At 48.8% G+C, this 25,689-nt stretch overlaps 1 protein-coding gene across 1 annotated transcript in view; it reads right to left on the bottom strand.

Annotated features, from left to right (window-relative positions):
• Nucleotides 1-25,689, bottom strand: part of FLNB (filamin B) — a 139,133-nt gene that overhangs the window by 25,844 nt on the left and 87,600 nt on the right. Inside the window, exons 19-33 of the mRNA XM_029917885.1 lie at nt 22,566-22,683; nt 20,145-20,407; nt 18,302-18,899; nt 17,465-17,638; nt 16,073-16,235; nt 15,162-15,322; nt 11,345-11,512; nt 9,977-10,069; nt 9,083-9,206; nt 7,800-7,956; nt 6,614-6,803; nt 4,676-4,923; nt 2,156-2,227; nt 1,331-1,433; nt 606-746 (exon numbers count right to left, since the gene is read on the bottom strand). Of these exons, the coding sequence (XP_029773745.1) occupies nt 606-746; nt 1,331-1,433; nt 2,156-2,227; nt 4,676-4,923; nt 6,614-6,803; nt 7,800-7,956; nt 9,083-9,206; nt 9,977-10,069; nt 11,345-11,512; nt 15,162-15,322; nt 16,073-16,235; nt 17,465-17,638; nt 18,302-18,899; nt 20,145-20,407; nt 22,566-22,683 (2,773 nt within the window). The remainder of the gene's footprint in view (nt 1-605; nt 747-1,330; nt 1,434-2,155; nt 2,228-4,675; nt 4,924-6,613; nt 6,804-7,799; nt 7,957-9,082; nt 9,207-9,976; nt 10,070-11,344; nt 11,513-15,161; nt 15,323-16,072; nt 16,236-17,464; nt 17,639-18,301; nt 18,900-20,144; nt 20,408-22,565; nt 22,684-25,689) is intronic.

Genomic DNA, 25,689 nt, shown 5'->3' with positions numbered 1-25,689 from the left:
GGTTCAAGGTCAGGTGGTGATATGGGTGAGAAGGAAACTTTTCCCCACATTATTGTTTAACCCATGTGGAGATACTGCCTACTCAAAATATTAAATTTAAAAATAGAGAACTATTTGAAGAATTTTTTTTTTTTAAAGAACAAGAATAACACTGTGCTGGTGGATGGGCACGAAATCTGAGCTGAATTTGCTTGTCAATGGCAGTGTGAATGTGAAGCAGCTCATTCCCGCTCCCACCCCAAAGCCCACACTGCACGGGGCTCTGCAGGCCAGGCTGGGAAGTCCCTTCGAGCACTTCACATTGCTCTTCCCGCTCACCCTGTGGCCACATTCGGCACAGTGACAAAGACAATCATGGACTGAAGGGCCTGAACTGTGACCCAGGACGCTTAGCTGCATTGTCCCTTTTGGAAAGGGGCTGGATCTGGTGGGGTCACGGGTAGTTTGGTTTCACAGGGACACCGACACTGCCTTCCCGATCCTGCCACCGAGAACGGTTTCCCACACAGCGGCTGACTGAACGTCTCTGCAAACCTCCCGGACGTTCAGACCCTGGTCTTGTCATCCTGCGGAGTATGCTGGCCAAGGTGCCGAGTCTGACTCACCAGGGATGTGGCTGCCCATGTACTTGATGTGCATCTCATGCAGCCCAACCTCAGTGGGGGCGTATCTGACGGTGACCGTGCCGTCCTTGTTGTCCACGATCTCAGGCGCGGCCGTCTTCCCGGACGGCATGTGGACCTCTCCTGAGAGAGCACAGCGAGAGAGAGAATGAGCCACCAGGGCTTCCCCCGGAGAGGCTGAGCACATAGGCCCAGGTGGCCTTCTGAGGCAGGAGTGCTCACTGGTGCCTGAGGCAGCCAAGCTCCATGATGGGAAAACGGAGACGCATTTGCCTTTATTTTGTTTCCTTTTTCTTCTACAAAATGCAGCAGGCAACTCAAGTGAAGAGTTTCCTACTTTTGTTCTGACAAGTGAGAAGCTCTAATAAGACTAGAAAAGACCACGAAGCCAGTAGAATTAGCAGAGTATTAACTTAGAGAGAAGGAGGCATTAAAAGGAGGCCAGAACAGAAAGAAACTCTTGTACAATAGACTTCAGTGTCAATGTCACATCTGGAAAGGTGCAAGAATAAGAGAAGGCAAAAGGAGGGGCAGGAACCCGACAATTGCAATCTCAGGGGCTTATGGACTGATGCCCTACAGCAAGAAACAGGGGTGCTGGGTTCAGGACCCAGGCGTCAGGGACAGGTGGAACCCCCTCCTAGGCACCGTTCTGGGAAGCCAGTGCAAGCCAGTGAGAACAAGACAACTTTGAGGATAGTGCTTACCAGTGATTTCTCCTTTCCTGACCGCAAATGGAATGACCAAGTCGAAAGGCTTAAATCCCAGGCCGTTCATGTCACTCACTGGGACATAGGCCTCTTCGGTTACCTAAAAACAGGAAGCAGTGGTCACTGTGTAAAGTGGACAACCGTATGGGCCAAAGAAACAACAGAGGCCAGAGAACCACTGGGAATTTTGTAAGCTAGTGCAGCCGAGGGTGTGGGGACATGGCTGCCCGTACAGGACGGGCTTTGTCTAACTGGCCCCAGGGGCCAGAGCAGGACCTGAAGGACTGGAGAAGTCATGCTGACCAACTGCTTAAAATCACTAGGCAGTTTGCTTGTAAAATTCCCAGCAGTGCTCACGGGACAGTGGAAAAGTGAGAGACAGCAATGTCTGTGAGTCCCAAGAGGCTCCACCTGGAAAGGTTTAGTTGCTTGTGGCCTGGAAAAGAAGGTGCGTTTTAAGTGGCAGAAAGTAGCAGTGGGGGGCTGTCCCCCTGAACAGAAACCAAATGTGCAAGTGGCGGCTCTGAGAGTCAGCGGGAGGGCCTGAGGACAGCCCATCTTTCTCTGCACTGGGGAGACAGGCTGCACCGAGCGTGATCACAGACATGATGGCTGGGATTCGTGGAGCGCATACGATGACATGGGTGGGTCTCATTACAGAGGAAGCAGGAATCATTGTGATGGACTGATCAGTGGGGGACAAACCAACGACCAGGACACCCAGAGGGCTGAAGCAATCCCCAGAAGCAGGCTGTAGCTTTTCTGAAATGAAGGCTGAGTAAACACAGAAACGCAAAAAGGAGGGGGAAAAAAAAAGTGTACCCAGGGCCTGAATCCGGGGGAACATGCATTTACCGGTGCCTCCTCCACGGCCTCGACTTCCTCATCCGTGGCCTGGTTGGTGGCAAAGGGAGATTAGTTGGGAATCACATTGAAGGGACACTGCTACTTAGTAGATACTACAACCTGAGGGTGGCCTCCTCCCTATCTGCGCCGTTGGTACAGCAGGGAGCCACTCGCTCTAGCCGGAGCCTACATTCCTCCTCCCCTTGTGGAGAGCGAGTGGGAATCCTTTCTTCAAAGGTCAAATCCACATGCCCTTTGAACCCACGATCCCACCTCTAGAAAGCAGGCCTATTGACAGGCTAGCGGGAAAGTCCGCCGGCAAGTGACGCGTGCCAGGTGTTTGCCTACAGCTGTTGGTGGTCATGAGAACGTGGCCTAACCTAAAACGTCCACCCTGCAGGGAGTCAGGTAAGTAAATTATGTAAACCTGTACGCCCGAGGAAGCCGCCAATGTGTGTGTTGTGCACACGGGAAAATGAACACTAGTCACTTCTGCGACACGAAACCGGAAAAGTGGTCTCTTGTTATCCAGTAAGGGTCTCTGGTCTTATTGTGTTGAAAGTCTTTATAAATTCATTTTGCTTTAAACCACAGACTTCATGTTCCTGATCCGATCGAACTGATAAGTAGGGATCCCTTTCTTCTACATAATCAACAAGAATCGGAAGCCTACATGCCTGTGTTTACCCACTTTTGTGTATTTTAGCATCTGCAGCTTTCTGAGCTTCAGTATTTGAAACAGCCCTCTCCCCACCTTCTAGGGCTCTCTTATAGTGTGGGGCCATGCAGGGACAAACCGGCCAAGCGGACAATCTTTCAATGGCCTCATTATGGCCTCTGCTCCAGGAGTTCTCAGCAGTGATGAGCAGAGAAGCTGCCAGACCCCTGGGTTCCTGAGGTATTTAACTGAACCAGCCTGCCAGGCCTCCCTGATACACGAGTGTGAAGGCACGACTGGGTGTTCATACCCTTTTGGCCACAAGTCTGTAGAGGGAGGCAGGAAATCCACATGCAAAGAAAGTCCATCTAGGTAAAGTTGGAGAAAGCTTGGAACAGGAGAATCAAGACCCAAACCAGGTACTGTGGGTGACCGCCCTTCTCTGCCTCCAGTAGTGGGGAGGGGGCAGGGTGCCCACACAAACTATCCTTGTAGTTCAGGGCTGAGGGGACATTTATTTATTCCAAATGCATTTGGTAGCCTCCACTTCAGGTCCCTGACTCATAGACTAAAATGGTCCTCAAGAGTTTCACACTGATTCCATCACTCGGACCCTCCCTACCTGTCCCTCGCTCACTGCACCTGCAAGGCCCAGGGCCCACTCTTCCCTGCTGCCTTATTCTAATCCACCAGATAAAACCCGCTACAGACTAAAACAGATTCTTTCCCTGCCCTTTTCTGCTGAAGGAGAAAAACACTGCCAAGGGAACAGGCTCAAAGTTGACAAGCGCTTACATCCTTGAGACAAAAAAGAGCCTCCAGATCTCTGGCAGAATGTTTATAGATAAACAAATATCTATGGAAAGGGGGGAAAGGCTACAACAGATTACAGACTGTTGGGAGGGGAGGCGTGGCCTTCTGTTTGGAATGTAGTCCCTCCTTTCTCTATCACTGCATAAAGTGAAATCAGGAGAAGGGGCTTTGCAGGCTATGCATAGGGCCAAGTCACAGAGGCCTAAGAGCTTTTGTGGTCGAGCATGGCTGTTGCCCATGGCATCAAAGGACACCGTGTAAGGGGGACCCACCATGCCAGGTGGCTGTCCACAGCAGGCACTCTGAGCTCAGCAAACTTGAGTCTGAGCCTTGTTCCTATACCTTGCCTACAAAAGGGCCAACAATCCTCGGCTTGTTGAGAGTCAAATGAGGTTTTTAATCTTTTCTTAGTTGAAGAAACTTTATAATCAGAGGCGGGTCCAAAAGTCACTTGCCAAAAATTAAAAAGCCTCACCATTCTCTGGCCCAGAGGCTCACAGAGTGGTTTGCTTTTATTCCAGGTGTTACTATTCAAAAACATGTTATTTCTCACACCTATGCAAAATCTGAATCTTTCCAAGACAAAACTGGAAGCACTTTGTGTCCTGGGATACAAGTCAAATCTGCAGACGTCATGGCACCAGGAACCTCTCTCCTCCAGGCCACGGAGATGAGGGAGAAGGGAGGAGGAAGAATAAGCAGAATAAAAAATTGTGATGTTTTTACTTACAAACATTTTTGGTCAAAGTGTATCTTTCTGAGCTGGGCTCGGGCCAGGACATTGCTTAAGACCCTTAGCATGACAGATACTTTGGTGGCCAATAAGGTTCCTTAAAAACTCTTAGAGCCAAGGGTCTCCAGATTTCTAGAGATTATTCTAGGACTCTACAAGGTCATGACTGCTTATAAAAATTTTTTTAAGGAAAAAAAGAAAGTGGAAAGGGATGTTCTAGCCAGGATTTAACAAATGGCAGCTGTTGCATTTCTGTGCTAGCACAGTGCTCTAGGGAAGGAGTTCTCCTTACCATGACAGTGAAGGGGCTGTTGGGAATATCGACGCCGCCAAAGCGCACATAGATCACATAGGTGCCTGGCTTGGCGGCCGTGTAGAAGATGTCGTAGGTGCCATCCTCATTCTCAATGACATCAGCCTCAGCCTCAGTGCCATCTGGAGTCAGGACCGTGCAGGTCACTTTCCCCTTCCCGGCGGTCTTGGCATCGACCACAAAGCCCACTTCCTCACCGGTTTTCACAGTGGAGGCGATTCCAGGACCTGGAGGAAAGTTCAGGAGAAGAGAATGGAAGCTCTGGCTGTGGACACGTGCCCTGGAGACCCAAGAACAAGTCACACATTCGTGTGGGTGATCCAAGGTTCAAGCACTCAAGGGCGTGGGGGTAGCCCTATGCATGTACTGGGCATTTTCTTAAGGGCAAGGTACACACCACAGTGAACTGAACACAGTCCCTGCTCTCAAGACATTCCCAACCTAACAGGCAGGCAGATGCAGGCCAGGCACCAGAAACGACAGCTCGGTGTGCTGTGGAAACGCTGAGGAGGAGCTAAATTACAGAAAAAATGATCAGCTGTTCTTGAGAGAAGGCTCCTGCGGTACAGCTCTATAAATAAAGTCCTAAGAAGGCATATCCCAGGGTTGCCACATTGACAAAGGGCTTTTTGAGATAAGGGAGATGGCTGGATTCTGAAAGACAGGCACTAGGCGAGTCTCCCCCGACTAGGGGAGACGTACAGGCTCTGTGCCCAAACCGTGACTAGTCTCTATCTGTCAGACTCGTGGCACCCCTTCATTCAGGATCCACACATCAGGAAGTGGAGACAAGTGAACTAAAAGCACACTGGCAAAAAAATCCAGAAAAGAACCCAAGAGTGTAGAAGCAACAGGGAGTGCTAGGAACTACTTGCTCAGACAGCAAGTCATGAAAGGAAGCCTGGAGCCAGTCTGTGGAAGGCCTTGAACTACAGCTAACTGTGGCCTCCAGGAGCCCCCCACGCTGAGAATATTCTGCTCAGGGTTCCGCCCCAGCAAGGGAGGGGAAAGGGCCTGGAAAGCAGAGAGCAAGTCCACGCCCAACATCATCCTTCCCACAGGTTAGCAAAGGCAGTCTAGTCATACCCGGCACAGCATAGACCTAAGAGATGGAGAACTGGACTGGCCAGTGTTTCAAAATCTCCCAATTTTTGAGCCCAAGATTGCCAAGTTGGTTTTACAATGTGCTCTAAAAGCCAAAAGTTTTTCTCCATTCAGAACAAGAGAAGATAGGAGAGACATAGGACACATCCATGGTGAGCCTCTGTGTAATTCAAAGAGAAGCAAATCTGTTTCATTTCGAGATGGGATTCATGTTTAGGAAGCTGGTGCAGTAGCGTCAGAGTAGTAAGAGCTGTTCTTAGAAACGGAAGGGCCTGTGACAGTCTTTATGTCTTAAAACTGAAGGAAGTGTGATGCTCAAATGTATTTCTAGAGCTATTTTGCGAGATGTAGGCAGTCTCCAGTGCTAAGGAAAAACCTAGATCCTTGAATGCATTTCTCTAACACTGACCTGACATGCTCTTGAATAAATCTTGAATAATTAAACCATCTCCTCATGAAAGGAAAGGCACACATGTGCAGCTTTTCAGGGGAGGCACTATCATAGCTGATCTCAACCAAAGCACCCACTTCAAAAGTAACATAATAATAGCTTCCATGCGCCTGGCACCATGCTAAGCATTTTTCGTGCCTGACCTCATCTGATCTTTGCAATAACCCAGCAAAACTATCTCTGATCCTGAGAAGAGTTTCTTCAATTCAGTGCTCTCAGAAAGATCTTCCATCTGAGTCTGACTAAAGCGCAGAGTGACTGAGCAACTTGCCCTAATCATGTAGCTATTAACTGGTAGAGCAGGGCGAGCCCTTGGCTTTCTGACTCCAAAGCCCATTCTCCTGACATTGACCTGCACTCACCTGTGGCCAGACACTTGCTGGCATCTCCCGTCTGTGTGGCCCGGATGCGGTAGGGAGACAATGGGATGTCATCCCCCCCGTAGGTGACCCCAATCATATAGCGTCCAGTCTTGTCAGGGATGTAGGTGACCGCGTATGTGCCGTCTTTATTGTCATGGACAGTGGCTCTTTTGGGTTTTCCCTCTTGGTCCTGTGAATCACAGAGAAATGCTATTTAATATGTTGTCATCAAGATGTAGAACCCATTCATAGGAAGCCGAGACACCTTTTGCTCATTGATTTGCACCTCTCTTCAGGAGGATACAGAATTACTGGCTTAATACAATCTTTTTTGGGGGTGGAGCTCGGGAGAAAAGAGGGCCACAAATCCCTTTAACACCACATGGACACAGTCAACGTTTAGGAATTTTTCAGTCAAGTGAACAAGCAGTGATTGAGCTCCGGATCCGCTGACGTACAGGAGACAAGGGGGCTCCTGCGCACGCACCACCACATCTACTCTCTCCTTTTTCTCTTTAGTAAAAGGCCCCCCGCTGGGGACACCTCTCACCCCCTAGCCTCCTCTGCCACCAGGTATGGCCAGGTGGCTTGTGACAAAGTTCTAATCAATGAGAGAGAAGTGGAAGTAACTCAGGGCTGATTGAGTTGAAAGTCCCCCTTTGCCCTCGTGCTCTTCTTCCTCCTTCCGGCCACGCGCATCAGAGGGCCCGTGCTCCACGAGGAGGCTGGGGCAGAAGCCACAGGCAGGACAGAGGAGTAGAGAGACGGAGCCTGCTTCTCTGTGGAGCCATACGGCGCCCAGGCAGCTTGCCTTCAGCCTTGTTTAACCAGCGGGAATAATCCCATGTGTTTTAGCCACTCCTGTTTGCCGGGTGTACTGTGATACGCAGCACAGCCCAGTCCTAACTAATTCGCTGAGTAATTGAAAACATTTTAAAAGAAAGACAGAGGCACAGATATAATAGAGATCAAAATACATGAGAGGCATCCACATGTGGTACTCAGAGCTATACCTTCTCACTCAGGCAAGTATGTTTTTTCTCTTGCACAATTACTAGGGGGGAGAAAATCTGCCAAACATTTGCATCAGGCCAGAAATTGGTTATTAAAACCTTGTTATTATCCCTGGCCAGGAAATTAGGTCTTTATTAATAAAGTTTGACTCTAAAAGATAACTCAAAGTTACCGTTATCTGAACAGCAAGCAGGCCTTCCCCAGCATCTCTGGCATCAATTGCAAACTCCACCGGCAGACTGGCAGGCACACCATAGGAACTGAGGCCAGGGCCACTGGCAGTCACTTTGCTGGCATCGTATGTGGGAAGGACCTTGACCTTAAAGGGACTTGAAAGACACACACATATCCCATCAGTGTGGATACCATCAACCTCTGCTACATCTTATCTCCCTTACACAGAGACTGGGCTTGAAATGAGGGATTTCTATAGGAGATAAGATAGGAGTGCCTTAAGTCCCTTAAACCCAGCAGAAGTTTACAATCATATATCCATCATAGACAGACTGGCTTTCCCTGAATACATTCCATGTGATACGCACTAATCCCCCAGTCAATTTGGAAGTCAAGGTTAACTCACTTCTGTTATGCTAAGAAAATGGTTACCAAAATGGAAAGGGAGTATTGGAATTAAGAAACAATATTGGAATAAATAACTAGAATAATAAAATTAATGTTTTATCTCATCTTCTTTTCTATTTTTATGCTTTAGATGGTGAACTACCTATTAACAAAGTAATATATAAATATAATTTCTAAATTATATATTTCTACGGACCTAGAGCTATATGTATATCTCTATATAAAATGTGTATATTAGGGGTATGGGTAAAATTTTTTCATCTTAAGAAGTAGGAAAAGAAACCTTTGGAGGCTGTTTAGAGAGAGAAAGAGTGTAGGAAACGTTTCATATTAATATGACCAAGGAATAAAGTTTCTATCTAACACCCTTGGGGAAGACTATTGTCAACCAAATCCTCAAAAGAAGTAAAGAGGTATAAAAGTAAAAATCTTTGCCCTACTCAGAAAACGACTTGCAAGGTCACCAGAAAGAAGACTTTGATGAATTAATGCATTCCTTATTTCTTCAAAGATTCCCAAGTCCTTAACTTTCATTCGTCTTTAAATTAAAGATGGCTGAAAGGAACAAAGTGGGAGGAAATGGGATGCTGCTATTTGCAGGCACAAATATCAAGGCTAGTGTGTTGATATACCTGTGCAGAGCATGCAGGTTCTCGGTGAACCTGCTGATCTGATGGGTGGATGGATGGGTGGGTGAGTGGATGGAAGGATGGATGATGGGTGGATAGATGGATCAGTGGGTGGACGGATAGGTGAATGAATAGATGGATAAAAGAATGGTTGAGTGGGTCACCAGGGCCGCACTGGTCAATCCTGCAGAGGAGTGGGCTTCAGGCTGGTTTGGACCCCCTTCTGTAAGTGTCAGGAGCTTACCTACGAGGGATCTCTTCATCGGCATATTTAACCGAGACCATGTAAGGCCCTTCCTGGGATGGGGTGTAGGTCACTGTGTGTGTGCCATCCCCATTGTCCACAATGTTCACCGGCTCCACAAGGCCTGGGAACAGAAATGAAAGGTCTGAGGAACTGCTTGGACTCTCCTTCACTCCACCCTGGGCTGAGTTTGAAACAGAATCACATTCATCCCCAAGGGCTATTGGTTTCCACTGATGAGTAACATTAAGGCAGGCAGGCCATAATCAGAGGCCTGAGAAATCACAGGAGACAGGATCCCCAATTCATGGTTGCAGAAATGACCCCAAGAGATACCTTTAGCTTTCTGTTGGCTAAAGTACACTCAGTCAGCCCTCGAGTATAATTAAGGAGACTGCCCGTGCTTGTGTAAAGATGCATTTGCAGACATGCTCTACCCTTTCAAGCTGGTTAGGCATGCTTGGGATGTGGCAGTTTTACCATATAGCTGAGGAAAGGCCAAAGAGTCCAAAAATTAACCAGGGGCTGGCCAGTCAAGACTGATGGCCACCTCTGATCAAAGACCACCATGGTGCCTGCCGGATGGGCATAGGTGCAGGGCAGGTGAGGGTGTCAATCTCATGGGGTGAAGGGACCTTCAAAGTGATGCCTACAGGGGATGGTTAGAGACTATGTTAAAGCATAATCAAGGCATGCATTGGGTTGGTAGATTCCAGATTCCAGTTCTAAACAGGAGCATCAAGGATGGGTGAGCAGCAGGGTAGGTTAAGCAAAGCATGGGCTGCTCAGTAAGCAAAGCAGAGGAGGCAGGAACAAGGCAATCTGAAGCGTGAAGCCAGCAAGAGGCATTCAGGTCACACAAATTAGAGCGGCAGCCAATAGGAAAATGCAAACCTGTCTCCGTAAAGTCACCCTTCGGGTCACCTTTAAAGAACTCTGATATGGCTTTCAAGGGGCTGCGCCATGACTGGGAATCCATCTCATCAACTAAAATTAAAAGGCTGTTACTTCAGAGTCCTCCATAAAAATATAATAGAGGTAGATATCTAAGTAAAGCCTCTCTCTCTCTCTCTTTCTCTCTCTCTCACACACACACACACACACACACACACGTCATAAAGCTCAGTCACTATTAGAATCAGATTCCAGCCCCATGACCTCATTTCCCTCAAACCACATCTGTCCTGAGCTTCAAAGGGCATAACCTCCTGCTGAACCCCATTAAAGAGAAAGTTCCTCTTCAAAGAAGGACGGAAGCCCCCATTTGCCACTTCTGTGAAGCTAAGAACACATCACTGGGGAAAAATCCAGATAATTTAAGAAATTAGGCAGAGAATGGCACATTTTAAGTGCTAGAAGAGGAAATGTGATCGGATACCAAATAAGGTAAACTTCAATGCACTTTAGGGCTTTGTCCCAAAATGGCCTGCTAGCCTTCCCGAACCCCAGTGTTCCAGGCTGCCAACAGGGCAGGCCAAATTGGCAATAAAGGCCATTTCCCAAGAGACCCTCTCCCTCCAGGAAGTTGGGACAATGACAAAGCCATGTGTCGCATGGGAGGAGTAGCTGTCATTTCCAGAAATTTGGGGTGTGTTCCACATGGGCACAAAGGCACCTCAATGAAAATTATCACCTCCAAATCCATCACCCACCCAAATTCCAGACCAACCCCAGTCACCTCACAAATGCTGAAATGTGTAATCAGGCGGCTGTAATAGTATGACAGGTGAGAGCCCAAAGACTACTTGCTTCATCTCACTACTTAAGAAAAATAAAAATTTAAAAAGGCATGTAGAGGGGCGCCTGGGTGGCTCAGTCGGTTAAGCATCCGACTTCAGCTTAGGTCATGATCTCACACTTCATGAGTTCGAGCTCCGCATCAAGCTCTGTGCTGACAGCTCAGAGCCTGGCGTGTGCTTCAGATTCTGAGTTTCCCTCTCTCTCTCTGCCCCTTCCCTGCTCGCACTCTGTCTCTCTCTCAAAAATAAATAAATAAAAAACATAAAAAAATTTTTTCTTAATTTAAAAAGACACTCAGAGCCGTATTATTAAGTGGGGGAAAGACTGCTAGAGAAATAAGAGGTCTGTCTGCTTTTTAAGCAGGAGCTCCTCCTGTTTAGCTAGAGTATGGAGCAATAAAGCAATTTAAGAAATTTAATTTTAAGTTCAGGACCAAACTCAAAAGCAAAGTGCCTGCTCTGGCTCCTGGCTGCCCCCATCTGGAGCAGGTGAATGTGTGCGGGAGGCAGGATGCATTCTCACCTCGTGGGCCCAGGACCCTCACTTCCAGTGGAGCCAGGCCGGCCTTGCTGCTGTCCACTGTGAAAGACTGCAAGATGCGAGCTCGGACACCAGAGCCCAGCCCAGGGCCGGCAATCTTGACCTTGCTAGGATCCACAACATCTTTCACAGGAACTCTGAAGGGACTGCCTGGAAAAGAAGTCACAGGATTCTGTGCACGGAGCCCTGCCTTGTGTGCACTCAAAGTCACACCACTGCTCCATGTGGGCCCTTGCCAGGCTGGACCTCAGTCAGCGCCTCCCGCCTTGTTGTGTGTGCACCTACTCGCATCCACTCCATGCAGATGCTGTGCCAGGCACTGGGCCCAGAGTGGCTAATGCCCCTGGAGAACCCACAACACAGAAGGGCGAGGCAAACAAGGCACTGTGATATCACAGAACATGTTGGGGGCATGGACTAGCACGTAGAAGACAATGAAACCGGTTTTCAGGAGGCCAGAGGAAGCGTTCCAGTGACATTGAAGCTGAGATGTGAGAGTGAGTAGATAGCACCCAGGGAAGTAGATAGAGAGGGGTTTTAAGCTGTGATGGGCACATGCAGAAGCCTGGAGCTGACGGGGAGACAGGCTGTTGAGGGAAATGATGGAAGACAGCTGCGTGGTGGAAGAAAGAAGTGGAAAGGGCTATAGAGGCAGGGAGGCCTTGCAGCCCACATCCAACATCCTCTCCCCAAACAGCTCCCAAGGGCTTCCAGGAATCCTCCTCCGGCAACGTAGCCAGCACCTTCCACTACAAATGGCCTGCTTGGTTCCCAGGGCATTGGGTGAAGTCTTGCTTTCTCCCTGTCAGCTGTGGTCCTCTGATTCTTTGACAGTATTGGTTTTGAAGACCAAGGAAACAGAAAATGCTGAGTGATCAGGATTTGCAAGACAAGTACTGAACAGAGAAGCCAGGGCTGGACCAGGGATGCTCATGGGATTCCCTTTCCAAGGGGACCAAGGAAGACCTCCTCAGAGCTGAGCCAGAAATGGCGGCCCTAGTGGCCCCGGCATCATGCCCCCTCCATCATCCAAGGGGCAGTAACATGCACCTCTCGCTGTGTGCACATGTCCTTGTGCTCCCTGAGAAGGCTGGCAAAATTAGTGACTTCTAACTGCCACACAAACTCAGGTGTCTCTGCTTTGCAACCCCCCCCAAAAGTATCTGTTGTGGGATTAGGGATGGTACCTTAAAAGATTACTTAAAGAACAGAGACCTTGGCTTTTTAGCAAAAGCTGGGTTTCTATGGCATCACATTTTTCAGCTAACTGAAATAAATGGCTGACCCTGCCAAAGACAAACATCACCCTCCACGCTGGGGTTTACGGAAACAAAAGGGAACTTTGAGAAACCATTGAGAATTTCAGCGTCAGCAGGTGATGGTCATCGACTACCCCTGAGGCCAATCTCCAAGTCAGAGCCCCCACTAGAAGGTGTCTATTCGAACCCTGCATGGGACTAGCCAAGAACTAACAAGATAACTTTAGACCCAAGACGGCAGACAACCAAGCCTTACCTGGCCCCCATGCTGTGCCCCAGGCAGACATCAAAACCCAATCACAGAAGCTCTTCTCCCAGTTGATCCAACTGATCTAAGAGCCACCACCAACCAATCACAGCCGACCCACCAGAGGAAACCAATAAGCCATAGCGGGTAAAGACAGCATACCTTCTCAAAAATAATTCCACTACGGGTCTGTACCAGGCCAGGAAACACTGGACTAATGTTTAACCAACCAGAATTCCCATGAAAGCAAATCAGAAGCTATCAGGTATGTTTCACAGCTCAACACCACGAGTTACCTTAGTTAAGCAGCCCAATACTAAGACAATCAACCACCACTTTCCTAAATAACTCTACGTCGTAAGGGCCTGGGATCCGGGAGAAGCTGGTATTCAGCTCTGAGAGGCAACAGAGTCTGAAACGTACCATCTACCTCTGATAAGAAAACTCCAGGTGGGTCTCTTTTTATTGTAATTCTCAAAGATGTCTGTCTGCTTCTGCTCATGGGTCAGCCACAGGGGCCCAAGCCCACACCCCTTCTGCAAGGGGAATTCCAAAGCTGAGAGCATCCACCAGACCTTCCCAATAAAGTCAGAACAGTGTTGTTGTCTCCATGACCAAGAGATGCTTTTCTCCACGGTTACCTGCCTGGTTGGAGCCACCACGTCATCTTTCCTGACAAGAGCCTTCCACCTGTTCTCTGCGCTCTCCTCTCCCATCCCCCCCAGCTGCAGAGCTGCAGAGCTCCAAAAGATACCCAAGGCTCTGTATGCTGTCACCACGTCCTGGTCTTTGTCTGTAACGGTTATCAGAAGTCGCATAAACACCAGCCAGGAAGTTCCCGGAGCTCAAGAGCTCTGACTCTCTCGTCCGTGACTGAATGTGTCTTGACTAATGCTTATAGGGATTTAAGAAGCTATGGTCAGCTGCAAAGCCAAGTTTGAGGAGAAACTTACCAATTTAAGTTTCTTAAACTTAAAGAGATTTAAGCCTTCATAGAAAATCTAAGCCTTCATAAAATTAAGGCTTAAATGAACATCTGAGGAGCATTAATTTGAGCTGAATGTCAATGCTTTTGGATCAATGTGAGAGGAAGAGTGAGTTTGAACGTGTGCGCACGTTTGCATGTAATAAGGGGGGAAATGTACAGATTCAGGAAAGTGTTTGGTCAGTGCACACTCCAGTTTTCTGGGAGTCAATCCAATCCTCAGCTAGCTCCTTCCTCCTTAATCTCACCCTGGATTATAGCTAGCTAGCTTCCTTCCTTCCTTCCTTCCATCCTTCCTTCTTTCCTTTCTTCCTTCCTTCCTTTCTTTCCTCTTCCTGCCCCAGGGGACTTGGGGGTGGGGTTCCACCCTCTTTCTCAACATATCTAAGACAAGCTATAGGCTGACTCTTCGCACTTGTGTCCACTCCATACCACAGTCACCTACTCATCTAGATCTGTGCTGAGTGGCAACTGTTCATTAAATAAGCAGAAGTAGAACTTATGGAAATCCTCCCCCTGGAGCATTAAAGGTGGAGGGCCCTTCCCTAGTTAAGTCATATATTCTCTTGATGTTTCGATCATGAACAGCAGTGGTTCTCAACTAGGGGTGATTTTGTCCCCGAGTGGACACTGGCAATATCTAGAGGTATTTGTGGTTGTCACAAAATAAAGGGGGGGGGGGCGGTGGTAGAATGCTACTAAATACCCTACGATGCACAGGACGGTCTACCCCGCAACCAGGAATTATCCCACCCCAATTTTTTTTTATGTAATCTCACTCGACAGGGGACTCAACCTCACAACCCCGAGATCAAGAGTTGCACGCTCCACCGCCTGAGCCAGCCAGGCACCCCACAAACCCTGTCTTATAGCAAGTGTATAAACTATATCATTAAATAGAAAAGAAATTAATAAATAAAAATTTGAGTTTGTGTGTCTCTTTGGGTTACCAGGACTGTCAATGAAAAACAGAAAATAAGAAAACATGCATAAGGTGAGTAAGAACCAACCACAGAATAAAAGTGGAGATTTTCAACATTGTTAAAAAAAAATCAGCTTTTCCTTAAATTAGGTCCTCCAACATGGGACCAACCATTTGTAGTCAAAATGCCAAGCCAATGTGTTCTGCCCTGTTACTGGTCCTCCTGGCAGTCGGGATATTCTTGGAGATGCAGTCATAAGGAAAATTCTCCCTTTGCAGCCACTGCAAATATCAGACCCTTTGTCCCATGCAGAGATAAGCAAAACAAAACCTGATTTCACGCAAAAGCAATGATGCCTTGGGTACCTTTCTGAGGGAGACCTTACCAGGGATGTGGGCTCCTCCGTACGTGATGTTAACGTCGTAGTCCCCTGGAGCAAAGGGGACGTACTCAGCGCTGCAGCTGCCATCTTTGTTGTCTCTGCAGTGGATCTTTGACTCGGACGGGCCTTCGACAGTTATGCCAAGCCCACCAATTCCCGCCCCTCTGGAAAGTGTGGAAAAGAAAGCACAGTGGTTCATGCTGGTCTGCTTATTGACCAAACTACTTAAAATCCCGCTATAAAAAGATCCCATTTAGCCAACCTGGCTCAACTACTGTGACGCCTCTCACACAGAAGATTTCTCAACAGTATAAGATCGATTTAACCTCTCCTTTCTGATGCTTATCCTTCTTTTGATTTTCTTAAAGAAAATCTTAATGTTTATTTATTTTGAGAGAGAGAGCGAGCGAGAAGGAGAGGGGCAGAGATAGACAGGGACAGAGTGAGAATCCCAAGCAGGCTCCACACTGTCAGTGCAGAGCCTGATGCAGGGCTCGAACTGACGAACCATGAGATCATGGCCTGTGCTAAAATCAAGAGTCAGATGCCCAAACGACTGGGCCATCCAGGCACCCCAGAGGAGGCATACTTCTAATATCTCACTTAACTATGAGATTGGCAATATATTTCTGAATTATCAACTTAAGGAGCTTCCGTTTAGTTCTGGTTTGCTCAGCCATTTTATAACTATCACCAAGGGCTTTCTGGTACTTTTTGAGGTATATTTGGCCTTTCTCTCTAACATAAGTCTCTACAAAAGAAAATGTCTCACATTCATGAAAACAGAAAAGCTTCTCAAAGGCTGGGAGACCATGTCGCATATGCAGAATCCACCCACAAACCTCAGCGCAGTTCAACTACCTATGCCTTCTCCTCTGAGAGAGTCCACACACAGCTCCCAGGGCCCTGCGTACCGAGTAACCACGGTGAAGACATTGGGTTTGTTGGTAAAGGCCTCTTTCAAACCAGGTCCTTGGGCTTGAACCCGAGATGGTTGGCAGCCTTCGGTTACAGCCACTTTGAAGGGACTATTTGGGACAGGTACGTCATCGTATGTCACCTCCACTGCATGGACACCTGTCCAAAAGGACAAAAAGAGACATACTTGCACAGGAGCCCCCTATTTGGGGGAAACGCTTTACTGCAGAGTCTCACCCAGCACCCACACCTACCTGCTATACCATGTTATTTGCAACAAGTGGGTTAAAGAAACAGTACAACATCAGTATGATCTGATTCTTTTTAAATATGCTTGTTTATTTATATTTTCTGTTCACTTGCTGGACACATAACGCTCCCTCCCTGACACACATACACACAAGGTCTCTCCTCCAAGCAAATATCACTACGTCTGTATTCAAGTTAGTCATCTGAAATGTACTATCCTGACTTGGAAAACTCCATGCAGTCATTAGCCAAGAGACAAAGGGGAATCCAGGAAATAGAATGTACATGCATTTACGTAAAAAGATTGGGGGTATCTGCACCAAAATATTTATAGGAATCACATATCCAAGTAACAAGACTATATGGTACTTTTAATTTTTTACCTTTTCATAATTTATCAAATTAAAAAATGTTTTTATTAATGTCGATTTTTGAGAGAGCGAGATGGAGTGTGAGTGGGGAGGGGTAAGGAGTGAGGGAGACACAGAATTCGAAGCAGGCTCCAGGCCCTGAGCTGTCAGCACAGAACCCGACACGGGGTTTGAACCCATAAACCACAAGATCATAACCTAAGCCAAAGTCAGAGGCTTAACTGACTAAGCTACCCAAGTGTCCCTCAAATTTTTAAATAATTGTAACATTCAAGAAATAAATTGGGGCACCTGGGGAGCTCAGTTGGTTGAGCGTCCGACTTCGGCTCAGGTCATGATCTCACGGTTTGTGGGTTTGAGCCCTGCATCAGGCTCTGTGCTGACCCCTAACTCAGAGCCAGGAGCCTGCTTCGGATTCTGTGTCTCCCTTTCTCTCTCTGTCCCTCCCCTGTTCGTTCTCTGTCTCTTTGTCTCTCAAAAAAAAAAAAAAGAAGAAAGAAAGAAATTATGCAAAACAAACTATACAAATAGGCAATACACCATGACATCACTCACAACCTGCTCAGGTGAGCCTGAGGCTAAACCTGGCCCAAGTGTCAGCACATAAGGCACCGTTGGGGAGGGAGATTTCCACATGTCCCTGTCCCTTTGGGCATGCCTCTGTTGAGACAGCCCAGACACATAAGGCAGCAGTCCGCGCCAGTCACCAAAGGAAATGGCCCAGTACAGCTCTGAACGAAAGTCACGTCCAAGGAGAAATCAACTCACCTTTCTCAAAGGGTGTGTACTCCACCTGGTAGGTCCCGTCCGCATTGTCCGTGACGAAACACTCGGTAGAGGCCCCTGAGGGGTTGGCAATGTGGGCTTTGATGTGGTCGCCCCCGACCTGTGTCAGGGGCCGTGAGTCAACCGTGAAGTCGGTGGTGGCCTCACGAAACACGTCTGCAGAGCAATCACACAGATAAGAACGTCACCAATCCCTGGGACTTAGGACCAAACCCCAAAACCAAGGTTCTCAGCACTTTAGATATGGTAGGTCTAATTTCAGTGACTGCAGACAACTGTTTTCTCTGACTCTCAAAATCAAGAGTATTAATGACTGCCTAACCCCACCACCATCCTGCAAGAGCTGCTTCTTCCGGGCTAGCCGGTGGAAGCCCCTGTGATAACACAACCACTTGCACGCTTTTTGGACAAAGGTGGGGTTCGGGGACAGGTGAAAGGGAAAAGACAGACCTGCTCTGCAGCAAGAGTAATATTAGCACCACATTTTAAACCTTTTCAATTAAGTGTCAAAAATGAAAGATCCTCAACTTCCACATAAAAATCAAGATTTCTAACTCTGCCAAAAAAACAGGAAAATCTGCAGGCAGTGCTGAGCCCTGTTCCCCACAGAGAAACAACGCAAGGGTCAGGCAGCAGAAATGCCACGTGCTCACCCCTGTGCTGTGGTCCTTCTTCTCCGGAGGCGGAGACCACAGGTGAGTGTTTTCTTACACCCCTTCTGGCCCCAGTGGGCACAGGAGTTCACAGCTCCACTCTGAGTTTCTCGGGACTCCTAAGTTCCCAGTTATTTTGCAGCTCCCCTCTCTTTATGAAACCTACCTTTCCCTTCTATTCCTGGCCCAAAGACTTTGATCCTGCTGGTGTCCACGGCGGGCTCCACCTTGACCCTGGTGGGGAAGTGGGGCACGAGCTCGCCGCCGTACTTCATGGTCAGCGTGTACATGCCGGCGGTCAGGGGCACGTAGGTCACCGCGTAGGTGCCGTCTTTGTTGTTCTCAATACAGACTTCGGCTTTCGCTCCCGAGTCTGACACGGCTTCCAGACCCAGGGCCCCAGGCCCTGCTTCTGAGCAGTCAACATTAAGCAGCCCAGCTTCACCCACTTTCCCGTGTTGGAGACCTGGCCCCGAAGCCACAACTTTAGAGGGGTCGAAAGGCATTTCAATGTCGGCTTTGAAGGGAGACCCAGGTATGTGGACTTCCTCAAAGAGAATGTTGACAAAGTACTCCCCAGGCTTGGTGGGCAGGTAGGAGACCGAGCACGTGCCGTCACCATTGTCAGAGCACTCAATTTTGGCCTCGCATGGACCTTCCACGGTGAGGCCCAAACCTCCGGTGCCCGCTCCTTTGGTGTCGATGGTGAACTCTGCAGGCTTGCCCACGAGACCACCTTCAAGGCCAGGACCATGGGCTTTTACCTATTTGAACAGAGAATAAAAGTCAACCCTGCCTGATGCTGGAGTGTGTCTCCTCAGCCAGCACCACCTCACACCCCAGGCTGCAATCAGCACCGAGCTGCCCCTCAGCTGAGTGGCCCTTCTTCCTGGGGTCTAACTCGGGTCAGACACCCCCTTGAGTTAGAGCCATGGTGCAATCCAGGCTGTCAAAGGGAGCTCAGTCACCACTGAAAGCCACAGCACGAGGCGTGGCCCTCTGAAGCTCACCGTGTGACTTCCGCTCCTGCCGTGCCCAGCACACCCGGACCGCAGGTGGAGACGAACGCTTGTAGCAGGTTTTATGGGCCTCCCTGTGGCTTGGACAGCTGCACCTCCCTCAATAAACTCCACCCAATAAAAAACTGCAGTGGTGGATACCTGTCCTTCTACATTTGTCCAAACCCAAGAGGGAACGCTCTTGCCAACCACGGGTTTGGGGTGAACAGGGTGTCAGTGCAGGTCAGTCAGTTAGAACAAACGGAGCACCTCGCTGCGGGACAGTGATGATGGGGACGCTGTGCACATGCAGGCCCAGGAGGTGTCAGCGAACTCTCTGTACCTTTCTCGCAATTCTACTATGAACCCAAGACCGCTCTAAAAACTAATATCTAATAAATAAACATATCCTAATTTACTTAAACATTTAAAAAATTTTTAATGAGAGAGAGAGAGAGAGAGAGAGAGAGAGAGAGAGAGAATGAATCCCAAGAAGGCTCTGTGTTATCAGCGCAGAGCCCAACAAAGGGCTTGATCCCACAAACCATGAGATCATGACCTGAGCCGAGGTCAAGAGTCAGATGCCTAACTGACTGAGCCACCCAGGTTCCCCACTCATATATTTTTATATTGCATGATACAGCTTCTGTAGGGTGAGCTCACTCTGCGTGCTGGACGCTGGCCTCCACCGGCACTGTCTCACCGCACCCATACAGGCTCACCCGTTATTATGCTAGCAAATGAAGGGCTAGAATCCAGGGATGAGGAGGCCCTCACCAAAGCCTCACCACCAGAGAGAGAGAGAAGACGAGCAGTGGGAAGGATGGCAAGCTGCCCAGGAGACCCCTCAAGGCTGAACTGTAGGACAGAAAACTTCCATCAGTCGGTGAGAACCAACTTTCCTCAGAGAACGATTCTCTAAAGGTGTTTGTCAAGCAGGATTGATGAAGGACCACGGTGTGTTATATTTGACAACAGGAGACACATCCTGGTACAAAAACACAGGCTGACCTTGGTGGGGTCTGGTGGCAGTGAGGCCTCCACCGTGTAGGGGCTCCCAGGCACAGGATGTCCATCGTAGGTGACGTCTACAGTGTAGAGCCCCTCCTCCCGAGGGATGAACTTGGCTGTGCTGCTCTCCCGGCTCGCCACGGGCACCACCAGACACGGCACGACCTTCCTCGAGGGGCTCAGGATCGTCACATCCAGCTTCCCCTGGCCTCCAGCGTCCTTCGTGTCAATGGCGAACTCCTGACCCTTCCCAACTTCAACTCCTGGAAAAGGGGAAGACGCCGAAGTGACAAGCTGACCCTTGTCAGCAGCAAGCAAAAACCCGACAGTTCCTTTGGCATGAGGTGTTATCTCAGCCTGTGCCACAAGCAAGGGCTGATATTGAGGACAAGAAGCAAGACTGAGTAGGGATAATCAGCATTTACCTGGATAACAACCAGTCCAAGACAATGATTCGTCAGTGATGATGTGGAGGACAGTGATAGTTGCCATGTACTGAATGCACTTTACACCCAGGCACAAGTACAGCACATCACCCCTTTAATTTTTACCACAACCCCGTGGGGTATTTGTTTGTCACTGATGGCTTTAACAAATGGGGAAACTGAGGCTCAAAGAGATCAGCAAATGTGTCCCGGGTGACACCCAGGAGACCAGAAAGGTGGGACTTAAACCTAATCCCACAATCTGTCCTGCTGACTAGTAAATTATAATCTGACACTGTCCTCTACTTATTTTCGGTGTTACCTTTATATCAAAACAGTCCCATAGGCCAATGTTTTATTTACTAACTCTTGGCAGCAAATTTAATCCTACAGCCAACAAGGCAAAAGTCACAGTGCTGGCCGGTGCAGGAGCACTGAGGCGAGTCTGAGGAAGCGCCTCTCTGTCCTGCGTGGATCTCTGAACGGTCTCTGCGAAGCAGGGCCACAGAAAACCCATGTGCTGTATTTGACAAAAACAGGGAAAGGACTTTGAACCAAAAGGAAAGCACTGGGAGCACCGGGCCCCCACCACGAGCCGGGGAATTCCTGACTCTAAGGCAGTTCAGGGCCTGCTGAACACAAGCAAGGAGGCCTCAGAGTGGATGGCCCGAAGGCTTTTCCTCATCGCCATTGTGCTTGGCCTGGTCTGGAATTGAAGCCCGAGGTGTCTTAGAGAAATCAGCAGTGAGGAGCCACATGAAAAGGACTGGACAGTGACTGTTCATATGTCTTCCAGGGACAAAGCCAGCCTCCAGTTCTTGCTTCAGAGACCCCAGAGCTGGGAGGTGGCTCGTGCATTTGGGTCACCAGTCAGTGAAGGGGCTCATCAATGGTCCACTGAGACCAAAGAGGCCTGCCCCGGGCGGTGTATGCACTGAGCTCCGAGTGACCCTGAAATCAGGTGAATGTGTGCCACCAAGTATGGCCGGGCTGCGGCCGCACGGCCACTCATGCCAACAAGGGGACATAGGTGTGCGAGCTCTCCAGGATGCAGTACTGATGTCAAAAGGTAGGCTGAAGACACAGGGTAGAGCAGGACAACTTTAATGCAAAATAAACTGCCAAATGTTTTCTGCTGCCACATCTACTCGTACAGATGCAGAGAGAATGTCTGGAAGGGTAAAAACTGACCTGAAACCTCCGGTTAACCTTAGGGAGGAAAAAAAGGTAATTGAGTGGTGTTTATTCTCAACTGTGATGTTTTTTAGATGAAAGCGGGTTCATGCATTACTTGTGTAAGAAAATAATTTTATGATTACATGTTGAACTTCTGAAGGTGAGCGATAACCACATCAGTGTTCACATTATACTACTGTCTTTACTTTTGCATGTTTGGAATTTTCCCTAATAAAAGAAATGGAAATATTTTAAAATAAATGAAATGAGCTTGTACTGATAAGATACCTAGCAAGCTAAAGGAATGTTGGGATGGGGCCGGAGGGATGCCTCATAGCTGTGGTTTCTGAGCACCGGGGAGCTGGCTTTGATGCTAGACTGTCTACGCTCGTGTGGACTCCACGGCCAAGGACAGCTAGCACAGTAGAAACTCACTAGAAAACAATGTGTCCCAACTTCTCTTTGTAATGAAAACACACCACTGTGAGGCCAGCAGTTACAGAGGCCTATGTGTCAGCCCCTCAATTTTGAGCTCATTTAACTTTCAAAATATTCCTGTGAATGTCACTGTCCTTGACCACCCCTCCCCCACTCTAAAAATGAGAAGCCAGAGGCTGGGTGAGGTTGAGCACAGGCGGGGTCACAGAGCGAGCCCACTGCATGGTCGCAGGCCGCACCCAAGTCTGTCCCACTGCAATGTCTCTTAAGGCAGAATTTGCCTCTCTGCAAACTGTCCTTGAAGGGAATGTAATCGGCAGCCCCCGTTGGTGGTCTTAGGCACTCGCTGCCCCCCACCCCGCCCCCCCATCAGCACACTTACTGTTTTCCAGCCCGTTAATTTTTATCTTGCTCAGATCCAGTGGGGCAGCCACGCCCACGGCGAAGGGGCTTTTAGGGATGGGGTCGCCACCATAGGTAACCAGAACCTGCATGTTGCCCTGGAACGAGAGGAAATGGAGTGCACCTTTGGGCACCACCATCTAACTTGTTTAAACCTGCCTTCCAGATCTTTCTTTCTTCCAGAGGCACAGGGCACTTGACTCCAGTAGATTTAGAAACATCATAGATACAGGGATGCCTGGGTGGCTCAGTCGGGTAGGCATCCGACTCGTGGTTTTGGCTCAGGTCATGATCTCACAGTTTGTGAGTTCGAGCCCTGCCCAGGCTCTCTGCTGTAGGTACAAATCAGGCTCAGTGATGACAGCATGGAACCTGCTTGGGATATTCTCTCTCTCTCTCTCTCTCTCTCTCTCTCTCTCTCTCTCTCTCTCTCTCTCTCTTTCTCCCATCCTTCCCCCTCATATTCTCTCTTTCTCAAAAATAAATCAATAAACTTAGAAAAATAAAAAAACAGTACAGATATATTTCTCTAAGCTTCCAGCCCCATGGCAAAAAGAAGGAAGAAAGATAAAATCAGAGCAGCTTCTAACAGAGACAACTTAATAAGCATACTGTGCTCTGTGCTTTTAAGCATTTCCTTGACTCAATCTCCAAACGGTCCAAAGGGGTGGTTTTCCACTGTCATCTCCATTTTTCCAGGAAAGGAAACTACAGCTCAGAGAGATAAGAGTCACATGCCCTAAATCACACGCCTGCTAAGTGTGACAGTCGGACCTGACACCCACAGCATCCAGACCAGTGTCCTAGCCACTTTGCCACACTACCTCCTACCCAGCACACACCCGACTGTGGCCATGGGATGGGGAAAGCTGCTGGGTATGGGGGCCTCTAGCTGAACAAATTCAGCTTTTTCTACATTCTGGAAATCAGTTTCAAGCCACTAGATGGTGAAAGGGATTTGCAGACTGGAGTTGTTCTAGGTCCACTGTGCAGTCTTGAAACTCCATCTGTGTCAAGGAAAGAAAGAAAAGTTCCAAGTGTGGAGGGGACCACATCTGTGGGCTTGGCAGGCTCCTTGCCAGCAGGTCAGGGGGACATGGGAACACAGTACGACCAAACGTGCCACGGAAGTCCTCCTCTGGCCAGTCCTGACCCACTCATGGCTGGCTTCCCCTTCCCAGCCAGCTAAGTACCCCCTGGCCCCCACCCAACCAAGGCTCCATGAAAGCCCATGCCTGTCTCAGTAGATTAAGATCTCCGTCACCTCAAACATCCAGGCATAACATAAGAGGACGTGGAGGGAATCACCAGAATTCAGGCTCTGCTGAAAGCTGTCACTGATCAAGTGTTAAAAGGGTGTAGCTGTTAGCCTATATATATTTTCCCACATTGCTAATAATAAAAAAGGGGTAAGCAGCCAAAAAAGGAAATTGGTTGCCGTCAGTGAAGGAGGGAGGATTGATTCTCTAGGATTCATTAGTGCTACACACACACCAACTGGCTCCCTGCCTCAAGGGTGTAACATTTCATGGCAGAAGGCACACAGGTCATGTCCAACAGAGCTGAGAGCCAGCCCAGGGACAGGAAAGCTCTCCTCTCTGTAATGAGGAAGGCAGGTAGTGATGCATTACTTCAGCCACCATGGCGGTTTCATCATGCCAGCTCTTCCCACGCTCCAATTCACCCACAAGCCCCTAAATCCTTAAGGGCTAGGCCTCACATCTAACCAGGGGCCATGGAAAAACCTCCCTTCCCCACCAGCCCCTGTAAGTCTTCTCATTGCGTCTCTGGCGCACCACAGCAGAAGGAAAAATCCTCTTTCAATTAAGCCTATCCATTCCATAAAAGAAAATGCGTTCAGGGGCGCCTGGGTGGCTCAGTTGGTTGAGTGTCTGACTTCAGCCCAGGTCATGATCTCATGGCTTGTGAGTTCAAGCCCTGCATGCGGCTCACTGCTGTCAATGCAGAGCCTGCTTCAGATTCTCTGCCCTCTCTCTCCGCCACTCCCCCACGTGTGCACCCTCTCTCAAAAATGAATAAACATCTATTTTTAAAAAAAGAAAAAGAAAGTGTGTTCTCATTACTAGTCATAAAAAAACAAAACAAAAACTCAGGAAATTAACTCTACCTCAAATAACCTAACAAGAGGGAGGAAGAAATCTGAAGAGATTTATACCTACAAGGGCCTATAGGATTTTAAGTTTCCTGCAAGGCCTGGCCAAGGAACAGATTGTGCTTCTCCCTCAGAGAGCAGTGATGTCAGGAATGTTTGAGCAGTGACCACTGGTGCATTTCACAAAGACCTTGCTGACTGCACGTCAGTTTTATTCTCTCCTCTGTGTGCCTCTGAGACCTTAATCCTACCCTGCGCAGGGCATGAACATAAGACTCTGGCCTGAGAGCACAGATGAGGACAGGACCAAGTGAGCTCCCCACAGCCCCGTCCTCCAGAGACCTCCAGAGCAGGGGGGGCCTGTCATCCTGTGAGGCTCAGTGAACTCACAGGGTCTCTTCAGGCACCCACAGAAAGTACGTCGAGGTTTTGATTCTCAGTGGCTTCTAGCCTAGAAGGTCATGAGCTTCTCAAAGCACTTGCTCTGTGGGCAGGAGTATGGGTGAGACACTAAAGGCCAGGAGGCCACAGCCACCCAAAAGCACAGAAGGCAAACTCCTTGGGAGAATATGGTATTGTGTCATCTCCCTTCCCATCAAGCCTTCATCTGACCTTCGGAGGATCCTCAAGCCCCAGTCCAACAACGACACTCCACCAAGGCAAAAGGAGCTCTGACCACGGCCTTCTGACAAGACCATGGCTGGTCCACTGCAGGGAGGCGTTGCTCAGAGACCCTGCAGGGGACGGTAGCAGCCCACAGGCACCAGTGAGCAGGGAGCCAGCCATCAGGCAGGCCATGGCTCCTCACACGGGACAGCCTGCATTCTGAGGCTGACACACTAACCCTAGGCCAGGACCCACTGCTGTCTCTCCACACACACCAAACGACACTTCTGGAAAGTTCTAGGCTGTTATTTCCTAAAACCACCACAAGTAGGTGCACCTGTGGGCATCAGTCTTCACAGTGTGCTCCCTGCCTCCATGTTGGGCA

Source organism: Suricata suricatta, chromosome 12 (assembly GCF_006229205.1).
Source record: "Suricata suricatta isolate VVHF042 chromosome 12, meerkat_22Aug2017_6uvM2_HiC, whole genome shotgun sequence".
Taxonomy (NCBI): Eukaryota; Metazoa; Chordata; class Mammalia; order Carnivora; family Herpestidae; genus Suricata; species Suricata suricatta.
Note: the sequence above shows the minus strand (reverse complement) of the source record. Positions and strands in the feature narration are given on the sequence as shown.